Source organism: Chiloscyllium plagiosum, unplaced genomic scaffold (assembly GCF_037043375.1).
Source record: "Chiloscyllium plagiosum isolate Xiang-an unplaced genomic scaffold, Cpla_swu_hap1 HiC_scaffold_25, whole genome shotgun sequence".
NCBI classification, from domain to species: Eukaryota; Metazoa; Chordata; class Chondrichthyes; order Orectolobiformes; family Hemiscylliidae; genus Chiloscyllium; species Chiloscyllium plagiosum.
In genome coordinates this window covers 28,884,735-28,903,497 of record NW_028270163.1, presented here as the reverse complement: position 1 = coordinate 28,903,497, position 18,763 = coordinate 28,884,735, and the positions used below count along the sequence as shown (strand labels likewise).

At 39.0% G+C, this 18,763-nt stretch overlaps 1 protein-coding gene across 11 annotated transcripts in view; it reads right to left on the bottom strand.

The window, feature by feature from the left end:
* Positions 1-18,763, bottom strand: part of tnrc6c1 (trinucleotide repeat containing adaptor 6C1) — a 693,384-nt gene that overhangs the window by 47,526 nt on the left and 627,095 nt on the right. For 8 of the 11 annotated variants that reach the window (XM_088000550.1, XM_088000552.1, XM_088000553.1 and 5 more), the window contains 3 exons: positions 12,517-12,574; positions 4,670-4,815; positions 1,410-1,583 (listed from right to left, as the gene is read on the bottom strand). In XM_088000550.1, the coding sequence (XP_087856676.1) occupies positions 1,410-1,583; positions 4,670-4,815; positions 12,517-12,574 (378 nt within the window). The remainder of the gene's footprint in view (positions 1-1,409; positions 1,584-4,669; positions 4,816-12,516; positions 12,575-18,763) is intronic. The other 3 variants (XM_043714631.2, XM_043714635.2, XM_088000551.1) reach the window with 2 other exon arrangements.

Sequence of the window (18,763 nt, the reverse complement as noted above, 5' to 3'; positions counted from 1 at the left end):
CATCATATATTCATCCAGTTGTTGCTATTGTTGACACTCCCACCATCTCTTCTGTCAAGGACTCTCCATGTGTAAATAAAGGGTGACTTCACGACAGGATACTCACCTTTGTGGATTTATTTCAATATTTGCTAACAAAAAAAAAATACTAGTCTTACAAGTTATAAAAAGAACAAAGTACAGGAGTCAAGACTACCAGACCATAAGAAATAGGAACAGGTTTAGCCATTCAGGCCCTCAAGCCTGCTCTTCCATTCAATAGGATAACAACATTTCTCATAACCACTTTTCTGCATTCTCGCCATAAGTCATGATTCTCTGACTAAGAATTTATCTATCTCAGCCTTAGTGTACATAAGGAATCTGCCCCCAAAGGTAGTGCTTGAAACTGTGCAAAATTAATGTATGATGTAGAGTAAATGCAGTTATATACACAATTCTAATTTATAAAAGGTTTTACACAATTCCATGGTCTCCAATACAAATTCAAATTTTGGAAATATTAGAAAGCCTTGAACTCAAAAAGTCTCAAAACATTTTGAAATAACAGATCCTTTAAAATTAGTACAGAATTTTGCAAGATTGTCACTTATGATAGTTTTTATATCAGAAGAGCAACTTCTCTACATGATCAAAAAACACATGATTCAGAAAAACAATAAGTAAGCTTGCAAACATTTGATTCCCTGAAACTTTACTAGTATTTAATTTTAAAACAGCTAATGCTTCAAAAAAAAAATGCATGAAATTTTCATTTAAAATGAAGATTCTTTTTAAATTTTCTGAACAAATGAACTGAAACATTTTGATAAGAACTTCAAGGACATTTGAACAGCAAATTCTCCTTGGGACTAATGAATGTGCATACTTGGCAGCAACAATAAATACAAATTTACAAATATGACCTAAAGTACCATGCAAGAACATATTCATTCCTTAAACAGAATGAATCTAAAGGGATTCCCAAAATGTATTTGTTAAATATTCAAACAAGATGCATGCCAATTTTATAGACATATTTACTTAATCCAGTTTGCTTTGGAGGTATTTTCTAAGTGAAAGATTGTAAACATGATTTTATTAATCTACCAACAAAATAATTCAACCAGACAGGAGGAAATTAGAAAAAATGTTCATTTCAGTTTTAGTTGGTCAAGGTGTGTCATATTTGGAGAAGATTATGGGGGATGAAATGTATCTTAAAGATAAACAAATTACAAGGTTAATGCAAAATTAAAACAATTATGTTTGAGAGTCAAAATAAAAGCACAAGTAACCATCACAAAATGGCAGGTAGATTTCTTAATATCTGCACAGAACAAAATATTTCTGCTATCTTCAAGTTCAAGAAACTTGCTGTTTTAATATTAAGTGAGTTAAAGCAATAAGTCATGAATGGCTAGCCTTACCTGTCTAGAAGAATTCAAGTTTTGCATGCCCAGCCCCGAGGCAATGGCACCAAGGGCCTGATTAGGGTGTGCACTATTTGAAAGGGCAAGCTTCAGGCTTGGTGAAGGCAAAAATGGTGAAGTAGGGGACTCTTCCACTAGGCCGCCATCCTGATTAGAGAAGGATAGGGTGAGCTATGCAATGCCAACCACGGCACAAGGGAAGTGCAATGGATGTCACAACAAGCACATAAAAGGAATTCCATTGTTTTCAAATAAAAATTGGATTAAAAGGATGATGGAAGTGTGTGTTCCAAAATATCAAATGGTGGTGGGTTGGGAAGAGAGAGAGAAAGAGACAGAGAAGGAAACAAAAAACAAGAAAAAGAGTTAAGGTGCATGACTAAAAACCTTTTGTATACTAAAGATGAATATGCAAAGATTAAAAGCAACAATTGCTGCAATATTAAATGATCAAGCTGCAGGTACAAAATACCAACAGTGACAGAAAATTCACAACCTCTATTTCATGAAATTTGCATTATGCTGAAACTAACAAGTTTCATAACCTGGCTATAATTTCAATACTTTTGATAATAAAATACATCCCCTTTATTTAAATAGCAACCAACATTGCAATATTGGAAAATTCCTTTTGATGCAGGCTTGTAAATGTTAAATGTAGATACAAAGATTTTTAACCCAGAAAAAACACCATTCATGAAATTCCTCCTACAACATTCAAACTATCCTATTGAGAAGTCAAAACATTCTTGTCATTAGACATTCACACAGTAATAAATGTACTTCATTGGCAAACGTGACAGGTATTGTACATGAATGGTTGAGATGCTTCACTAAACATATATTTCTGTTGTTGTTTATGTACTAAGAAAGCCGCAGGTTAATGAACAGATATAGTTTTACAAAATTTAATAAATCTCTGACAAACTATTACCAAAACACCAAATTTGTTAATGATCACCTTTTGCAATTAACAGTAACAGCAGAAAACTTATAACATAGAAACGATCCCTGGCATTTTAAAGTAAAAGGTGGAAAAATAAACAGTATTGGACAAGGGAGTAAATGCTAATTAATGTAGGAACCAATTAAGGGCAATAGCGCATATGCTACATATCCAAATGTTATTGCATTAAAGCCCAAGATTGGTATATTAAATGTCAAAATTTAGAGGAACCAAACGTCATTTGTACAAACAAGCAAATTTAATTATCATTTAGTGAGGAAATGTAACAAACAGATCATGAGTAGCAAAGGCATTATATATGTGAAAGTTGTGTGGTTCATTACCAAACAAATAACAGATGATCCAGAGTGTGATGGAATACTCCTCATTTGTGTGGATAGGTGTAGTGCCAGCAACATTTAAGAAGCTTGGTACTATCCAAGACACAGCAGCTCACTTGACTGGCGTCCCATCCATCACCAGCAGCATTCACTCCCTTCACCACAGGCATACAGTGACAGCAATGTGCATCATCAGTGCACAAGATGCACTGCAGCAACTCATCCAGGCTCCTTTGACAATACCTTTCAAACCCAGACCTTTTACCACCGAGAAAGGAAAGTGCAGCAGATGGAATGGGACACCATAACCATGTTCCCTACCAAGTCATATACCATCCTCACTTGGAACTATTTCACTAGTCCTTTAACTTGTGTGGTCAAATTCCTGGAAGCTCTTTCCTAACAGCACTGAGGGTGTACCTAAACCCAAGAACTACAGTGGTTCAAGAAGACGGCTAACACCTTTCTTCGCAAAGACAATTAGAGATGGCCAATAAACACTGGTCCATCCAGTGACCCCTACTTTCTACGAATGAATAAAAAAGAAACCTTCCCCAAAATATATGAAGCAGTAAACACGAGAGAGGTTTCTAATGACATCCCTGCATGCTTTAGATTATTGAAGTGAATCACTTGAATTCTCTCTTTGAAACATTAAGAGCAACAGATTCATAGTGTGACTAATATCTAAATAATATCAATCACACTGTAATCTAATCACCTTATAATCATTTATCTTTCCCATTTTTCTGTATTCCAGAGCTTAAGGCGCTAAACACCACACTCCTCAGTAAAAACTAGTCAATTTTGTAACCACAGCTTTGCCAAACCTAGAGCATTCTCTGTAGCCTGAAAACATAAAAAACTGTAATTACAAATATAAATCTACTGGGGTCACTTTCAAATAAATATTTTAACTGTAGCAAGTGGTTGTAACATGGCAAAATACATCTATTCTCAAACAGGTTATTAATACATTTGACCTTCTGTAGCAACAATTTGAAACTGCAATAAAAGCATATTGGTCAGTCTACAAACCAATGAAGAAAGAAATCCAGATTTTTAAACTGGAGCAGAAAAATAGTGGCTCTCTTCACTAACAGAAATAACATATGCTGTAAATGGTTAAAACACATTCTATTGACCATGTACTTCTTTCTTTTAAAAAAAAGTCTCATTTCACACCATCATGTTGTCAGTACACAACGTTTTATAAAACGTTAATAAACCAAATAGGGTATTTGGATTCTCCCCACTTTGCTAGATTAATTTGCTTAAAAGTAGAATTTCCATTTAAAACTTTACGCCTTTACTTTCGAAAGGGAAGTTGTTCGCTCCTGCAGACCACCCTGTTAGATCTCAGAGCTGCCTGAATTGCTATGAGTTGCAAGGATTTTCCAGTTTAGTTTTCTGTCTGAGTACAAAACAGTACATGAATATTCTATTATAATCCAGAGAGTTGGCAAAATTTTAAAAACATGAAGCAGTTTTGCTTAGTAGTTTAAAGAACATGGTAAGCATGGTGCTGGAGAAAGCATAGCAGGTCAAGCTGCATCCGAGGAGCAAGAGAGTCAATGTTTCAGGCATAACCCTTCGTCAGGACTGGTGACGGGGAAGGGAACTGAGAGATAAATAGCAGTGGGATGGGGGGGAAGTGGGGCTAGGGCACAGGTAGATGAGATGGTGATAGGTGGGTGAAAGTAGGAGATGGTGGTGATAGGTCGACGGGAAACATGGAGTGGATAGGTGAGAAAGACAGACAGACAGGTAGGTCAGGTCAAGAGAGTGGATGTGAGTTGGATTCTCTTGCTCCTCGGATGCTGCCTGACCTGCTATGCTTTTTCCAGCACCACATTTTATCAACTCTGACTCTCTAGCATCTGTAGTCCTCATTTTCTCTTAGTCGAAGGAACTTGCCATCAGGGCACAGATATTTTTGGTTCATTTTCTGTCATTCATTCATAACAAACCTTGTCAAAAAAGGTGGGCCGATCCATGGAAGACTCTTTGGGGATAGAAGGTGGTCGGCAGCCAAGTGGTTTAGAAACTATTCCATTGTAATCTGACATTCCCATTCCACGTTTGTCCATCTCCACTTTTTTTTCTAATAGTGTACCTGGAAAAGGGGAAAATTCATCTTAACATAAAACAAAAAGGAAAGAAAAAGAGAAGACAAACATTAACTTTAACTAAAAATATTACTTGGTGACTGTAGGTAAAATAACAGTCTATATAAAAATGGGCCGAAAAGACTTGTTTTGTGCAGTCGACCTCTAGATCTCTAAAAAGAGACCAACATAAAGGTCAGATTGTAGGAAGCATTTTGAAGGAAGAATCTGAGATTTTGTTCGTAATTCACCACAGTAACATATGCCATCTGGTGAGCTTTAAAATAAAGGACGTCTCAAAAGTTTCCCAGCACTGAAGGAAAGTCAAAGATGATAACCAAAACTGTAGGAGCCCCTCAGGAAGATACTGAATAACTCTAAAGATAAATATTGAAAAGGAATTCATAGTTAAAGTCTGTGAAACTCTTAAGCATAAAAGCCAGAAGGTCTAGTATGATACACACTTCAAAACACTGCTGAAGCAGACACAAAACCATATTTTCTGAAAATCTTTGCAAATGGGATTCTGCCACCTCTCCCAACCCGCAGGGTATGAAGATGGCAATTATTATAAATGCCTTTAACAAAATGATACAAGCAAACTATAAACTTATAAAGCAATTAATTTTGACTTGGTTTGTCGATAAACTTATTTGTACAAGGGGTGGTTCCATGTATTTGAATTGAATTTATTGTCACGTGTACAGAGGCACAGTGAAAAGCTTTGACTTGCGAGCAATACAGGCAGACCACAGAGTCAAGTAACATAGATAAGTAATAGGTAGATAGCGGCAAAAAGCAAAAACACAGGTACAGGCGAATGTTAAGAGGTGAGTCCATTCAGTATTCTAACAAAAGTAGGGTAGAAACTGTTTCAAAACAAGTTGGCGCATATATTCAGGCTTCTGCACCTTCTCCCCGATGGTAGAGGTTGTAGAAAAACATTGCCAGGGTGGGATGGATCTTTGAGGACGCTGGCGGCCTTTTCTTGACAGCGGGCCTAGTAGATGGATTCTATAGATGGGAGGTTGGCCTTTGTGACTATCTGGGCTGAGTTCGCCACTCTCTGTAACTGTCTCTGTTCTTGAAAGGTACAGATGCCATACCAGGTAGTTATACATCCAGACAGAATGCTCTCGATGGTGCACCTATAAAAATTGGCAAGGGTATTCACCGTCATGCGAAATTTCCTCAGATACCTGAGGAAGAAGAGACTTTGTTGGGCCTTTGTAACCAGTGCATCCACATGAAGAGTCCAAGAAAGCTTGTTGTGGATGACCACTCCCAGGAGCTTGACACTCTCTACTCGTTCCACCTCAGTACTGTTAATGTGTGGCATGAGTAACATTCCCCCGAAAGTCAATAGTGAGTTCCTTGGTTTTGCCGGGGGGGGGGGGGGGGGGGGGGGGGTTTGAGTGTTAATGAGGATGAAATATTGTCCCCAATCTTCACTGATGGCCTGTGGGTCAGGAAACTGAGGATCCAGTTGCAGAGAGTGGGGCCTAGTCTGAGATCACTTAGTTTAGCAATCAGTCTTGAGGGGAGAACAGTGTTGAAGGCTGAATTGTAGGCAATGAGTAGGTATCTTATGTAGCTGTTCTTGGTGTCAAGGCGTTGTAGGGAGGAGTGAAGGGCAAGTGATATGACATTTGACGTGGATCTGTTGGCCTGATAGGCAAATTGGAGTGGGTCAAGAGTAGTGGGGAGGCTGGAATTGATTAATGCCATGACCAGCCTTTCAAAGCACTTCATGACCACCAAAGTTAGGGCCACTGGGCGGTAGTCATAAGACAAGCTGCATGAGCCTTCTTAGGCACAGGGATAAGGTTGGCCTCTTGAAACATGCCTGCTGCAGGAAAAGGTTGGTTGAAGATATCCAAAAAGACCTCTGCCAGTTGATCTGCACAAACCCTGAGTGCACAGCCTGGTATTCCATCTGGTGCCGTTACTTTCCTTGGATTCACAGGAAGGAAAACTGATCTTCCCTCTGATGCAGGTGACTGTTGGGATAGGTTTGTCAGGACTTGTCGGAACAGGTGTTACCTCTCCGCCAAACCTCTCCTGCACAAAGCGAGCATAGACTGGTAGAATGCCTCCCTGCCCTCAGAGATAGCAGTGGTCATGGGCTGGCAAGTGTTGTCTAAGAAACCTTCGTGAATTTCTGTAGTGCATGTTGTAGATGGTACACACTGTTATTACTAAACATCTCGTGGTGCGAGGACTGAATATCTGTGAATGTGAAATAGACAATGGAGATGGGCTGCCAGGAAACAGAAGACGACTAAAGACCAGAAGAAGACTAAAGACCAGAAGAAAAAGGTTGTTGTAGCAAAAAACGTAAAGACAAAGGGGCTAGAACAGGAATGACGACCAAGATGAGAAAATAAAAAGGATGATTATTGTCATAACCCCAAGTAAAATAACAGAAATTGACACATCCCACAACATACTAGATTACAAATGGGATCTCACATCAGGTAAGAGTTCAAAAGAGAGTTGTGACACTTGCACCACAGCAGCTGAGACAATCCACTACATTCTAAAACAATAACTTGCAAATAGAATGACCCACAACACTTGTTTTAAAAAAAGTAACTTCACATTGAGAGATAATGTTAACAGATCCTTTAAAAAAAAAAACCCAGGATGTAGATCTGAATTTGCATCGTTGTCAAAAACTAATCAGGTTTTCCTTGGACCATAAGCTGTGTATCATTGTTGACATCTGTCCACTAGTTTTTGAGATACACTGATCACAGGCAAACAGACTAAAAACAGGAGCAAAAACATTACCTCTACCCACTTTCAGGGATAGAGGTAAAAACAGACTGAAATAACACAAGCGACAGAGATACAAATGAAGGTAATTAGTAATAGAAAGCAAAGAAATAGCAGAGACTTTGAACTGATATTGCATCTGACTATGGTGAAAGGCACTAAAAGCATCTCAATAACAGTATAAAACAGTAGGCAAGAGCAAGCAGCAGTTCAAATCCGGACTACTGGAGACTAATGCATGAAAGGCCACAAGTCCCCGAAACAGGATGGCCTGACTTCAAGTCTTAGAAGTGGCTCCACAGATAATGGATGCATTGTTTGCAATCTTCCAAAAATCTAAGATTGTGAAAATGCCAAGGAACATTGAAAAGTCACAAGTTTCATGCCTCAATTCAATAAATGAGAGAGACAGAAATCAAGAAACTATAGACTAGTTAGCCAAAAAGCTGCCACTGGTAAAATGCTTGAATACATTTAAGTAGTCATAACCATAAATATACAAAACAAAGAACATCAAACAGTCAATATTGAATTATGAAAGGGAAGTCATCCTTAACAAACTTATTTTAGATTTTTGAGAATGTAACAAGCAAGGTGGAAAAACAGGAACCTACAGATATACTACATTTGGTTTTCCAAAAGGCATTAGTTAAGATGCTACATAAAAGTCACTGCACAAGATAAGAGCTCATGCTGTTGCAATATATTAGCATGTTGACAGGATTGTCTAATTAATAGAGAACAGTCATGTGGGTCATTTTCAGGGTAATAAACTCATTAAAGGCTGTATCACATAGATTAGTGTTGGGGTCTGAACTCATCAGAACCAGTATTAGTGACTTGGATAAAGTGGCCGAGGTCACTGCAGTCAAATATGCTGATGATACGAACCTACATGGGAACACAAGTTGTGCGGAGGGCACCAAATTTATAAAATGGTTTCAAAGGTTAAGTTAGTAGACAAATTTTTGGCAGATGGAGTGGAATGGCAGGTAGAATTCTCTTTGATGGGATGAATTGAAAAGCAATGTACAATTTAAATGAAGAAAAGCAATAAACTGCTATGATAGTAAAACCTGGCTGTCTTCATACATTAAATATAAACGTGCAGATCCAGGAACGAATTAGGACATTAATTATATGTTAGCTTTTACTGCAAGGAAAATAGAAAATTAAAATAGAGAATGCTTTCTACAAATGTACATCAAGTTTGAGAGATTGAACCGATAATGTCATATAGCTTGGGTCTCCTTATTTAAGGAGGGGTTTACTTGCATTGAAGCAATTCAAAGAAGGTTCATTAGGTTTATTGCAAAAATCAAAAGTGTGAGGACAGGTTGAATGGGTTAAGTCAACACTCAAATTCAGAAGAATAAAAGGTGTTCTTATGAAATATCAAATTCTGAGTTGGTTCGAGAGACGCTTATTCTCCTTCATCTAGGGAGAATTTAGAACTAGGAGCACAGTTTCAGAATGTCAGTTTAGCTTGTGAGAAAATGTTTACTTTTTCAAAGGGGTATGCATCTTTGGAATTTCTTACTTCAGAGAGTCATGGAGGCTGAGACACCGAATATCTTTAAAGTTTGGATAGATAAATGTTTGAAAGGCAACGGAGGCAAGAGTCATGGGATATAGATTTGAAAAAGGAATTGTGGCTAAGACCAACCATAACCTTACTGAATGGTGGAACAAGTTCAAGGAACCAAATGGCACACTCCTTTTATGACTCAATTACAACTCAGCACATAAACACTGCATGTACTCAAGTAAAAGTTGACACCCTATTTTGGGCCAAAAAATCTGGAATTTTCCCCATATATCTTTCATGTAAAATCAATCCTAGTTCTTCACAGATAGCAGATCAGCATTTGACAGTTAAGGTATTAACCTGTACATAAATGTTACGGTGAATTGATTTTTTTCACACCAATATGTGATTAATGTACAATTCACACCAATTCAGCACAGAAAGAGTTAGGTGAAAACCAACCTCGTGAAATACAACCACATACCTAGTTGAGGTTTTGAAATTTCTTCATTTTATAGAAAATTGCCCTCCAGAGAAAACAAAAAAAACATACAGCAGCGTTTAAACCGAAAAGCTATTGAAGGTGCAGAGAAGCAAAATAATTGTGTAGCAGCAAACGAACGGTGTGTTTTGGAGAAACTTGAGACATACTGGAGAAAGATAGCGAACTGACTTTAAACAATGCTAAAATGGAAGCGTGCCAACAGAAGTAAACTTAACAAGTGGCCACAATGGGAGAAAAAAGGTGTTGAGTGGGTACTTGAAATTTGTCAAAATGGAAAATTTGTTAAGTCATGAAGCCATCCAAATCCATGCACGAAACAAATCAATGAAGATAGAATTTCTGATTTTAAGGCAAGTGCTGGATGGTGCACAAGTGCTAACAAGGCATGACACAGTACTTCGGCGGAGAACTAAGATCGCACAAAAGCTGCCTGCTGAACTAGAAGATAAGGTATTTCAGTTTCACCAGTTTGTAATCAGAAATCAGCAGAAGGAAGGCTGCAAGTTATCATGCATTGGAAACATGGACAAAGAGCCTATTACTCTCGACATGCCGGAGAATCAAACCATGAACCAAAAAGCAGAAAAACAATTGCACCGGTGAGAACCACTGGCCATGAGAAAAGTAATTCTGGATCAGTGGTGCTGGAAGAACACAGCAATTCAGGCAGCATCCGAGGACAGGCAAAATCGACGTTTCGGGCAAAAGCCCTTCATCAGGAATGAGAAAAGTAAGTTTACTTCAGTTCTTTCTTGTATGGCTAATGGCACTATGTTAAAACCAATGGCTGTTTTTAAGAGAAAAACTTTGCCAAAAGACGAATTTCCAAAAGGAGTTGTTGTCTATATGCATCCACAAGGCTGAATGGATGAAGGTGGATGTAGGAAATGGATAATGGAAGTTTGGAATTTATGTCCTGTTGGACTATGCAAGGAAAAGAGTTTGCTTGTGTGGGACCAGTTTAGATCACATCTCGGTGAAGAATGCTGTTGATAACATCTGGTCACAAAACACTGACGTAGCTGTAATTCCCAGAGGACTTACAAGTGTTTTGCAACCAACAGATGTTGGTATCAAAACAGCATTAAAGGACATGATGAGAATAAAGTGGAATAACTGGATGCATGATGGAGAAAAAAACATACAGAAAAGGAGGAAGTATGCAAGCTCCATCATTACCACTGATCTGTGAATGGATTGTTGATTCATGGAAGAAAATAAAAGCTGACACTATTTTCAAATCATTCAAGAATTGTGGGAATTTCAAATGCATTAGGCGGTACAGAGGACAATTATCGATGGGATGACATAAATGATGAGAACACAGTGAAGATGAAGAGGATTCATATGATATCACTCATCCTGCTGTTGAGTATGAAGCTTTATTCGGTGCTGAAGATGCTGAACAGTGTGATTTTGCAGGATTTTAATTAACTTTTTTATTTTTTCAGGTTTCATTGAAGATGTAACATGTAATTGTGATTTAAAGCCATATTATATTCTACTTTTGCTTTTTGTATGCATAATTAAAGGCTTACTAATTCATTTTTGTCTTTATCCGGTAATTACTGTAATTCATTTCTTTTTTCTTTAGTTGTTTAGTGATCAATTGGCCTTCTGCTCATTACAAGGTATTTTGGACTGTAGCATGAATTTCAGCTCCTCAAAAGTAGTATCCACCTAATACTCGATCCCATAAATTTAATCTTAAAAAGTAGTCTAAAAAATTCAACTTTTACAAGAGTATATACAGTAGTTAAACTTAACTCAAAGATTAAAATTCATATTGGACAGTGATATCGAAACAATGTGACATACCGGAAATGAAAATCCAGTAGCACGATGTTAATTATTCTTCTGATCACTCAAACACAACTGGTCTGCTGAAGTGAATTTTACATTAGTTTTGCAGGGCCAAGGTAGGTCGCTGAATTTAATAGGGTCACATTTTCTTTTTTTTGGAAGATTGGTAAAAAGCAGCACCAGGAAAGGTTCATCACTTCAAACAAAAACCCAAGCAGGAAAAGTTAACATGATTGAATGGACCAGCTATAATTCATGACCAATCAGAGGACATAGAAATACACATAAGCAAGGAATGAGGGCATTTGGAAAGACAATTTGTAAACCAAATTCATCGGTCATGTGTACAGTGAACAAATGTGACTTCAAAAGTATTTACTTTTACTAATGCAAAAGGTTGAGGGAAACGTGGGTTATCCAAAGCACCAGCTGAACACAGAAAAGCCATTTGCCATTACATTTGATGGTCAAATACATCTACAAGGTCTAAAGGGAGAGTGCAAAAGTGGGCTTGTCTTTAGAACAAAGTACAGAATGGAGAATGACTTAAATATACAATTCGATGGCTCGATAAGTTACCCAGGCTCTTTTTTTCCTCTAATTGACCAAATAAGTAACCTTATGCTAATTGAGAGAAGTCATTAAGATCAAGGAACAACCATTTAAATCACATTTCCCTCTTGCCTGATATTAAGTAGAAAGCACAGACTAGGCAGAGGGAAGCAGAGCCCAAAGTTGGCATAGTTTTTATTCATGGCTATAAGGATGCAAGATAACTTTTAAAGCAGTTTTTGTAAATTTCATAAGGATGTCTTATGAAGAGACCAAGTCTGAGCACTGTGGCCAGTGAATTAATGAAACTGAGCAACTGAGTGGAATGGTAACACTCATGGCCTTCATAATTGGGTTTGAAAGTCTTAATTAAATATATTTATTTTCTTGGGTTTGGATTGACAGGTCTGGCAATAAGGCCTAAATCCAGCGTAAAAAAAGTTTTATTTGTAAACTAGGATTTAAATGACTAATGATCATGTTTATGGGTCACAGTTTCTGTAAGAAAAGGCTCCACTTCAGCACTCTTCTCTCAAGACTTACCCATAGCTTGATCTAAATTCAGGTTATTACTTTTCAGAGCCTCTTCTGCTGGTTCCCTCTGTAAGGTAAATAAATGCAATTGTAGATTAGTTGATCATTGGCATCAGAAATGCAACTGGATCATAGGAAAATAAATGAAATTATTTGGACAGCATAGTGGAATACAGGAATGGAACACATGAAATCATAAGAATATCACCATTTATAACTTATAAATTGCTACTGTCAAAGTTTGACTTCTTCCTAAAAAATTAACTTCAATTACATGCATTTGCCCTGTAGTTACCCACAGCAAATCTGAATCTAACCCTTGCAAAAGGTTGTTGAAATTTGTCTTTTTTAGTATTGTCTGACTCAGACATGAGGCTGGATTCTGGATTAGTGGTGCTGGAAGAGCACAACAGTTCAGGCAGCATCCAATGAGCAGTGAAATCGACGTTTTAGGCAAAAGCCCTTCATCAGGAAATTTTACCCGAAATTAACTAAGTGTAATTTCTGGCCAGTTTTATTGAAGGTTTCTCTCTGAGCCCTGATGAGATTTCTTAACTATTCTCCAAAACATGCCTCATTATTTATATACACACTGCTACAACACCTTGTTTATGGTGTCTTCCTTCTGACCACAGGAGGAAGCACTCTCCACTGTTGAAATCTCCTGGGATTCCCAGCGTCAGTGACATTTTGAAATGCAGTCATGTACCAGCGAGGTGTTGTTCTTCACCATATACATAGTGGGAGGGGAACAAAAAGGAAACGTTTCTCGGGGCACACAGATGGCACGGCTGACACTTCATTGAAAATGGAAGTGCACATTCACAAAGCTACTGTTATTTAAGAACCAAGCTATACATGTTACCTGCAGCCTAATTAATCTTGGAACCCTGTCTAATGGAGAGCTACTCATTCCTCAATACCCATTGTAGCTTGTAACCCCCCCCCCCCCCCCACCACCGTCAAAGCTAGCATGGTTGTGACCAAGGATCCACATTCCCATAGTAAACCATGTCCTCCAATACACCACCAGCTCCTCCACTTACATGTTGTGTTTCCTCTCTTGACAATTATTCACCTCTATGCATCGCAACTTCCCTATTACAACAGTAGCCCCTGATAACCCCTCAACTTTGATTAAGCTGATCTCCAGGAGTGCCCATACGCACCCTGACTGACTTGGACAGATATCCCAAAGTGATAAGTGAATAAGCCCCTGATTAATCTGTGCATTGCTGCTTGGCTGATGTTCCAAGAAATCCTAGACTGGTTGTACTGGACCTGCAGGACTGACCATAGCCCACTCCACAGAATATAGAGGTATAGATACCTTCACACTGACTGCTCTAAGTGGCCAACTGATCATTCCAAGTCCCTAGACAGAGTGTGAATGCTGCTCTTGTCTCACCCTTGCCTATACCACTTAGCTGTTGGTTATTACCTTTGACCTGATGGAGGACTAATCCCTACAGAATTTGAGACATGGCCATTCAGTTGAACCATATGCAGTGTTTTATGTGTTGTGCTGGCACATCGTACACGTATGAGGTTGACAGACATAGTGCCATACAATAATATGTTGGAAAATGGGGTTAGAATAGTTAGGCGGTAGTTTTTGACCAGTGCAAACATGACAGGACAAAGAGCCTTTTTCTGGTGGTGTAGATCGATATGACTAAATCCGCAAGTTGACTTAATGCTCAAAATCACAACAAGCTGACCGACCTTTCTGCACTAAACAGCAATGCAAGGCAGAAATATGTCAGCCTTTAACTTACAGATGAGGGAGCAAATCACAAAAAAAGCAATACAAAGGAGAGATGCCATGAGCAGTCAAGTAAGTGCAAAGTGAGTAAGTGCTAAGAGAGGTAGCAAGGAACCTTAAGCGCACCCTGGTTCAGTCCATGAATTTGATGCCCATCTCTGAGCAAAGTGCTCCAGCAGCAGCAAGATAATGAAAAAGCGTTGACTGGACAACCTTATTGTAATTTGATTGCAGATCTGCCACCAGGATGAAAGGGAGAAGACTTTGGAGCATGCCAGAGTCAATGCTGACTATGGTGGCCCAGATGGGGTTGGATGAGTCACCAAGTAACCGCTCTGATTTTCATGTTGGAAATAGTTGCTGCCTAGTTTCTATCTGGTGTTTGGGAGGATGGAATAATGCATGACAAGGGTCAAGATAGTAATAATAGAATGGTAACTCATGCAAATGGAACAAATCAACTTCCTGTCCCATAGATGCGATATTCTCATCTCATCATTCAAAACTTGGTCAAAGAATCAAACTTTTCTCCTGCTGATTTAACTCTATTTTCATCCCTGACTTATTAATTCCCACTTCATTCAGAGCTTGGAAGGATTCCACCCAGTTTTAATTTTTGATCTGTCCCTTTGCTGCATTCAGTTTTTAAACTATAACCGTACACAATATTTTAAATAACATTTGATTATTGAAGAATATGCATGGATATTTCAGTCTGGTTTTGTTCCAAAACCAACTTGGTTGACCGTGCAAGGTTCTCCTTATGAACATCTGGAGTGTATGCACCTAAAACAGAGCTCTCCACCACCTGCAAGGTGCACTCCAAGGCACATGCTGTCCTGTCTTGGAGTTTTGTGGCTATTCTTTACTGTCTCTTGATCAAAATCCTGGAAATCCCTTCCAAACAGCACTGAGTATACCTAATTGTCAAGTACAGTTAGGGATGGAAAATAAGGGCTAGCTTAGCCAGAGATGCTCACATTCCACAAATCAAAATGAAGTATCCAATTAACTAATAATCAGAGTATCCAGTTCTCAAAAACTAAATAATGAAAATAATTAGGTAGGCATTGGATTTGATACAAGTCTTCGCAAATATCAAGACTGTCACCTTATTTCAATCTGCAAGAAAATCCTTTCACAGAATAAGGAAAATCAGGGTTTTCCATTTTTTTTAACTGGAAAAAGGCCAGAAATTTTAAGCAGCTGGCAAAGGACAAACACACCATTCTTAGTTTTGCAATAATTAAATTCACATATTTATCACTTCCTTTCAAATCGTAACTTCCCAAATTTGACTTTTACCCCTCTGGTTTTTAACTTTCCCCAGTGAAGTATCATCTCAATACTTTCTAAAGTATCATTAGATAATTTCAAGTGTCTATTCTTATTTGCATTTTTAAATGCAGCAATTAATTAACCATTCAATAGGTGTCTCTGCAATAATCACTAGTTCTTTTCTGTTCAGTATTTTGCATTAATGCTCAACTTAACACATACCTCCAGAAATAGGTTTCCTACTTAAAAAGAGTTACATTATGGGATTGCAAATTTGACTGAGTTATAAGAAAATGTTGTGCATTCATTCTTATGCTTGTGGGCAAGACGTCCATTCTGTCTTTGTAAAACATATTTTCAAAACGCTGTTTCAAGTTTCCAGTGTATTCTGAACGCAACCGAACATGCCAGGCTTTGTTAAATAACCTCCTTGGAGGAGGGCTCACATATCATTCTCCACAGTTTTAGTCCATGTGCCAGTTTTATATTGCTATTATGAAACAGCTTTATTTTTAACAAAGGTCCATGATGTACTACAACTATGCCAGTCAAGAATGCAAATTTCCCAATCTGCCTTTATTACACAAATTTGGTATCAATCACAAAATTCAAGATTTTGCTCAAAATATTCTTAACCAAATAATTTACAAGACAAGACTCAAGTCTGAAAATTCCCACTAATTCATTTTTTTAAAGCCAATTTTCTTTTTAAATTCTTTCACAGGATGGGAGTGTCAGTGGCTGGGCCAGCATCTCGTTCCTCGGAGAAAGTGAGGACTGCAGATGCTGGAGAGTCAGAGTTGAAAAGTGTGGCGCTGGAAAAGGTCAGGCAGCATCTGAGGAGGGGAGTTGATGTTTCGAGCACAAGCCCTTCATTAGGAATTGGAGTGGGGGCGGGGGGGTGGGGGGGCAGTGGTGGCCTGAGAGATAAATAGGAGGGTGGGGTTGGGGCAAAGTTTGCTGGGAAGGTGATAGGTACAGGGGGGAAGATTGTGATAGGTCGGTGGGGAGGGTGGAGCGGATAGAACATAGAACATTACAGCGCAGTACAGGCCCTCGATGTTGCGCCGCCCTGTCATACTAATCTGAAGCCCATCCCATCTACACTATTCCATGTACGTCCATATGCCTGTCCAATGACGACTTAAATATACTTAAACTTGGCGAATCTACTACCGTTGCAGGCAAAGGATTCCATACCCTTCCTACTCTCTGACATCTGTCTTATACCTATCTCCCCTCACTTTAAAGTTGTGTCCCCTCGTGGTTGCCGTTCCCATACTTGGAAAAAGGCTCTCCCTGTCCACCCTATCTAACCCTCCAATTATCCTGTATGTCTCTATTAAGTCACCTCTCAACCTTCTTCTCTCTAACGAGAACAGCCTCAAGGCCCTCAGCCTTTCCTCGTAAGACATTCCTTCCATACCAGGCAACATCTTAGTAAATCTCCTCTGCACCCTTTCCAAAGCTTCCACATCCTTCTTATAATCTGATGACCAGAACCGTACACAATACTCCAAGTGTGGCCGTACCAGAGCTTTGTACAGCTGCAGTATAACCTCCTGGTTCCGGAACTCAATCCCTCTATTAATAAAGGCCAAAACACTGTATGCCTTCTTAACAACCCTGTCAATCTGGGTGGCAACTTTCAGGTATCTGTGTACATGGACACCGAGATCTCTCTGCTCATCTGCACTCCCAAGAATCTTACCATTAGCCCAGTACTTTGCATTCCGATTACTCCGTCCAAAGTGTATCACCTCACTTGTCCACATTAAACTCCATTTGCCACCTCTCAGCCCAGCTCTGCATCCTATCTATGTCTCTCTGCAACCTACTACATCCTACGTCACTATCCACAACTCCACCGACCTCAGTGTCGTCCGCAAATTTACTAAACCACCCTTCTAAGCTCTCATCCAGGTCATTTATAAAACTGACGAACAGCAGTGGACCCAACGCCGACCCTTGCGGTACGCTGCTAGTAACTGGACACCAAGATGAACATGTTCCATCAACTACAACCCTCTGTCTTCTTTCAGCAAGCCAATTAATGATCCAAACTGCTATGTCGCCCACAATCCCATTCCTCTGCATTTTGTATAATAGCCTACTGTGTGGAACCTTATCGAACGCCTTGCTGAAATCCATATACACATTAACCGGTTTACTCTCATCTACCTGTTTGGTCACTTTGTCAAAAAAGTCAATAAGATTCGTTAGGCACGACCTACCCTTCACAAAACTGTGCTGACTGTCCCTGATCAGATTATTCTTTTCTAGATGGTTATAAATCCTATCTCTTATAATCTTTTCCAACACTTTACCAACAACTGAAGTAAGACTCACTGGTCTGTAATTACCAGGGTTATCTCTACTACCCTTTTTTGAACAAGAGAACCACATTTGCTATCCTCCAGTCCTCAGGCACTATTCCTGTAGACAATGATAATTTGAAGATCAATGCCAAAGGCTGGGCAAACTCTTCCCTTGTTTCCCAGAGGATCCTAGGATAGATCCCATCCGGCCCAGGGAACTTGTCTATTTTCACACTCTGCAGTATTTCTAATACCTCTCCCTTGTGAGCCTCAATCTCTTCTAGTCTAGATGCAAGTACCTCTGTATCTTCCTCGCCAACATTTTCATTTTCTATAGTGAACACTGTCGAAAAATATTTATTTAGTGCTTCCCCTATCTCCTCTGACTCCACACACAACTTCCCACCATTATCCTTGATTGGCCCTAATTTAACTCTTGTCATTAGGTGGGATAGGTGGGATGGAGGATGGACAGGTTGGACAGGTCAAGAAGACGGTGCTGAGCTGGAGGGTTGGATCTGGGATGAGGTGGGAGGGAAGATTTGGAAACTGGTGAACTCTAGTTGCCCTTGAGGTGGTGGTGGTGATTTGGAAATGCCGGTGTTGGACTGGGGTGTACAAAGTTAAAAATCACAAAACCAGGTGAAAGTCCAACAGGTTTAATTGGAAGCACACTAGCTTCCGGAGCGCCACTTTTTCATCAGGTGACAGTGGAGGACACAATTCTAAGGCACAGAATTTATAGCAAAAATTTACAGTGTGATGTAACTGAAATTTTCAATGTATAATTTCAGTTACATCACACTGTAAATTATTGCTATAAATTCTGTGCTTTAGAATTGTGTCCTCCACTATCACCGGATGAAGGAGCGGCGCTCCGAAAACTAGTGTGCTT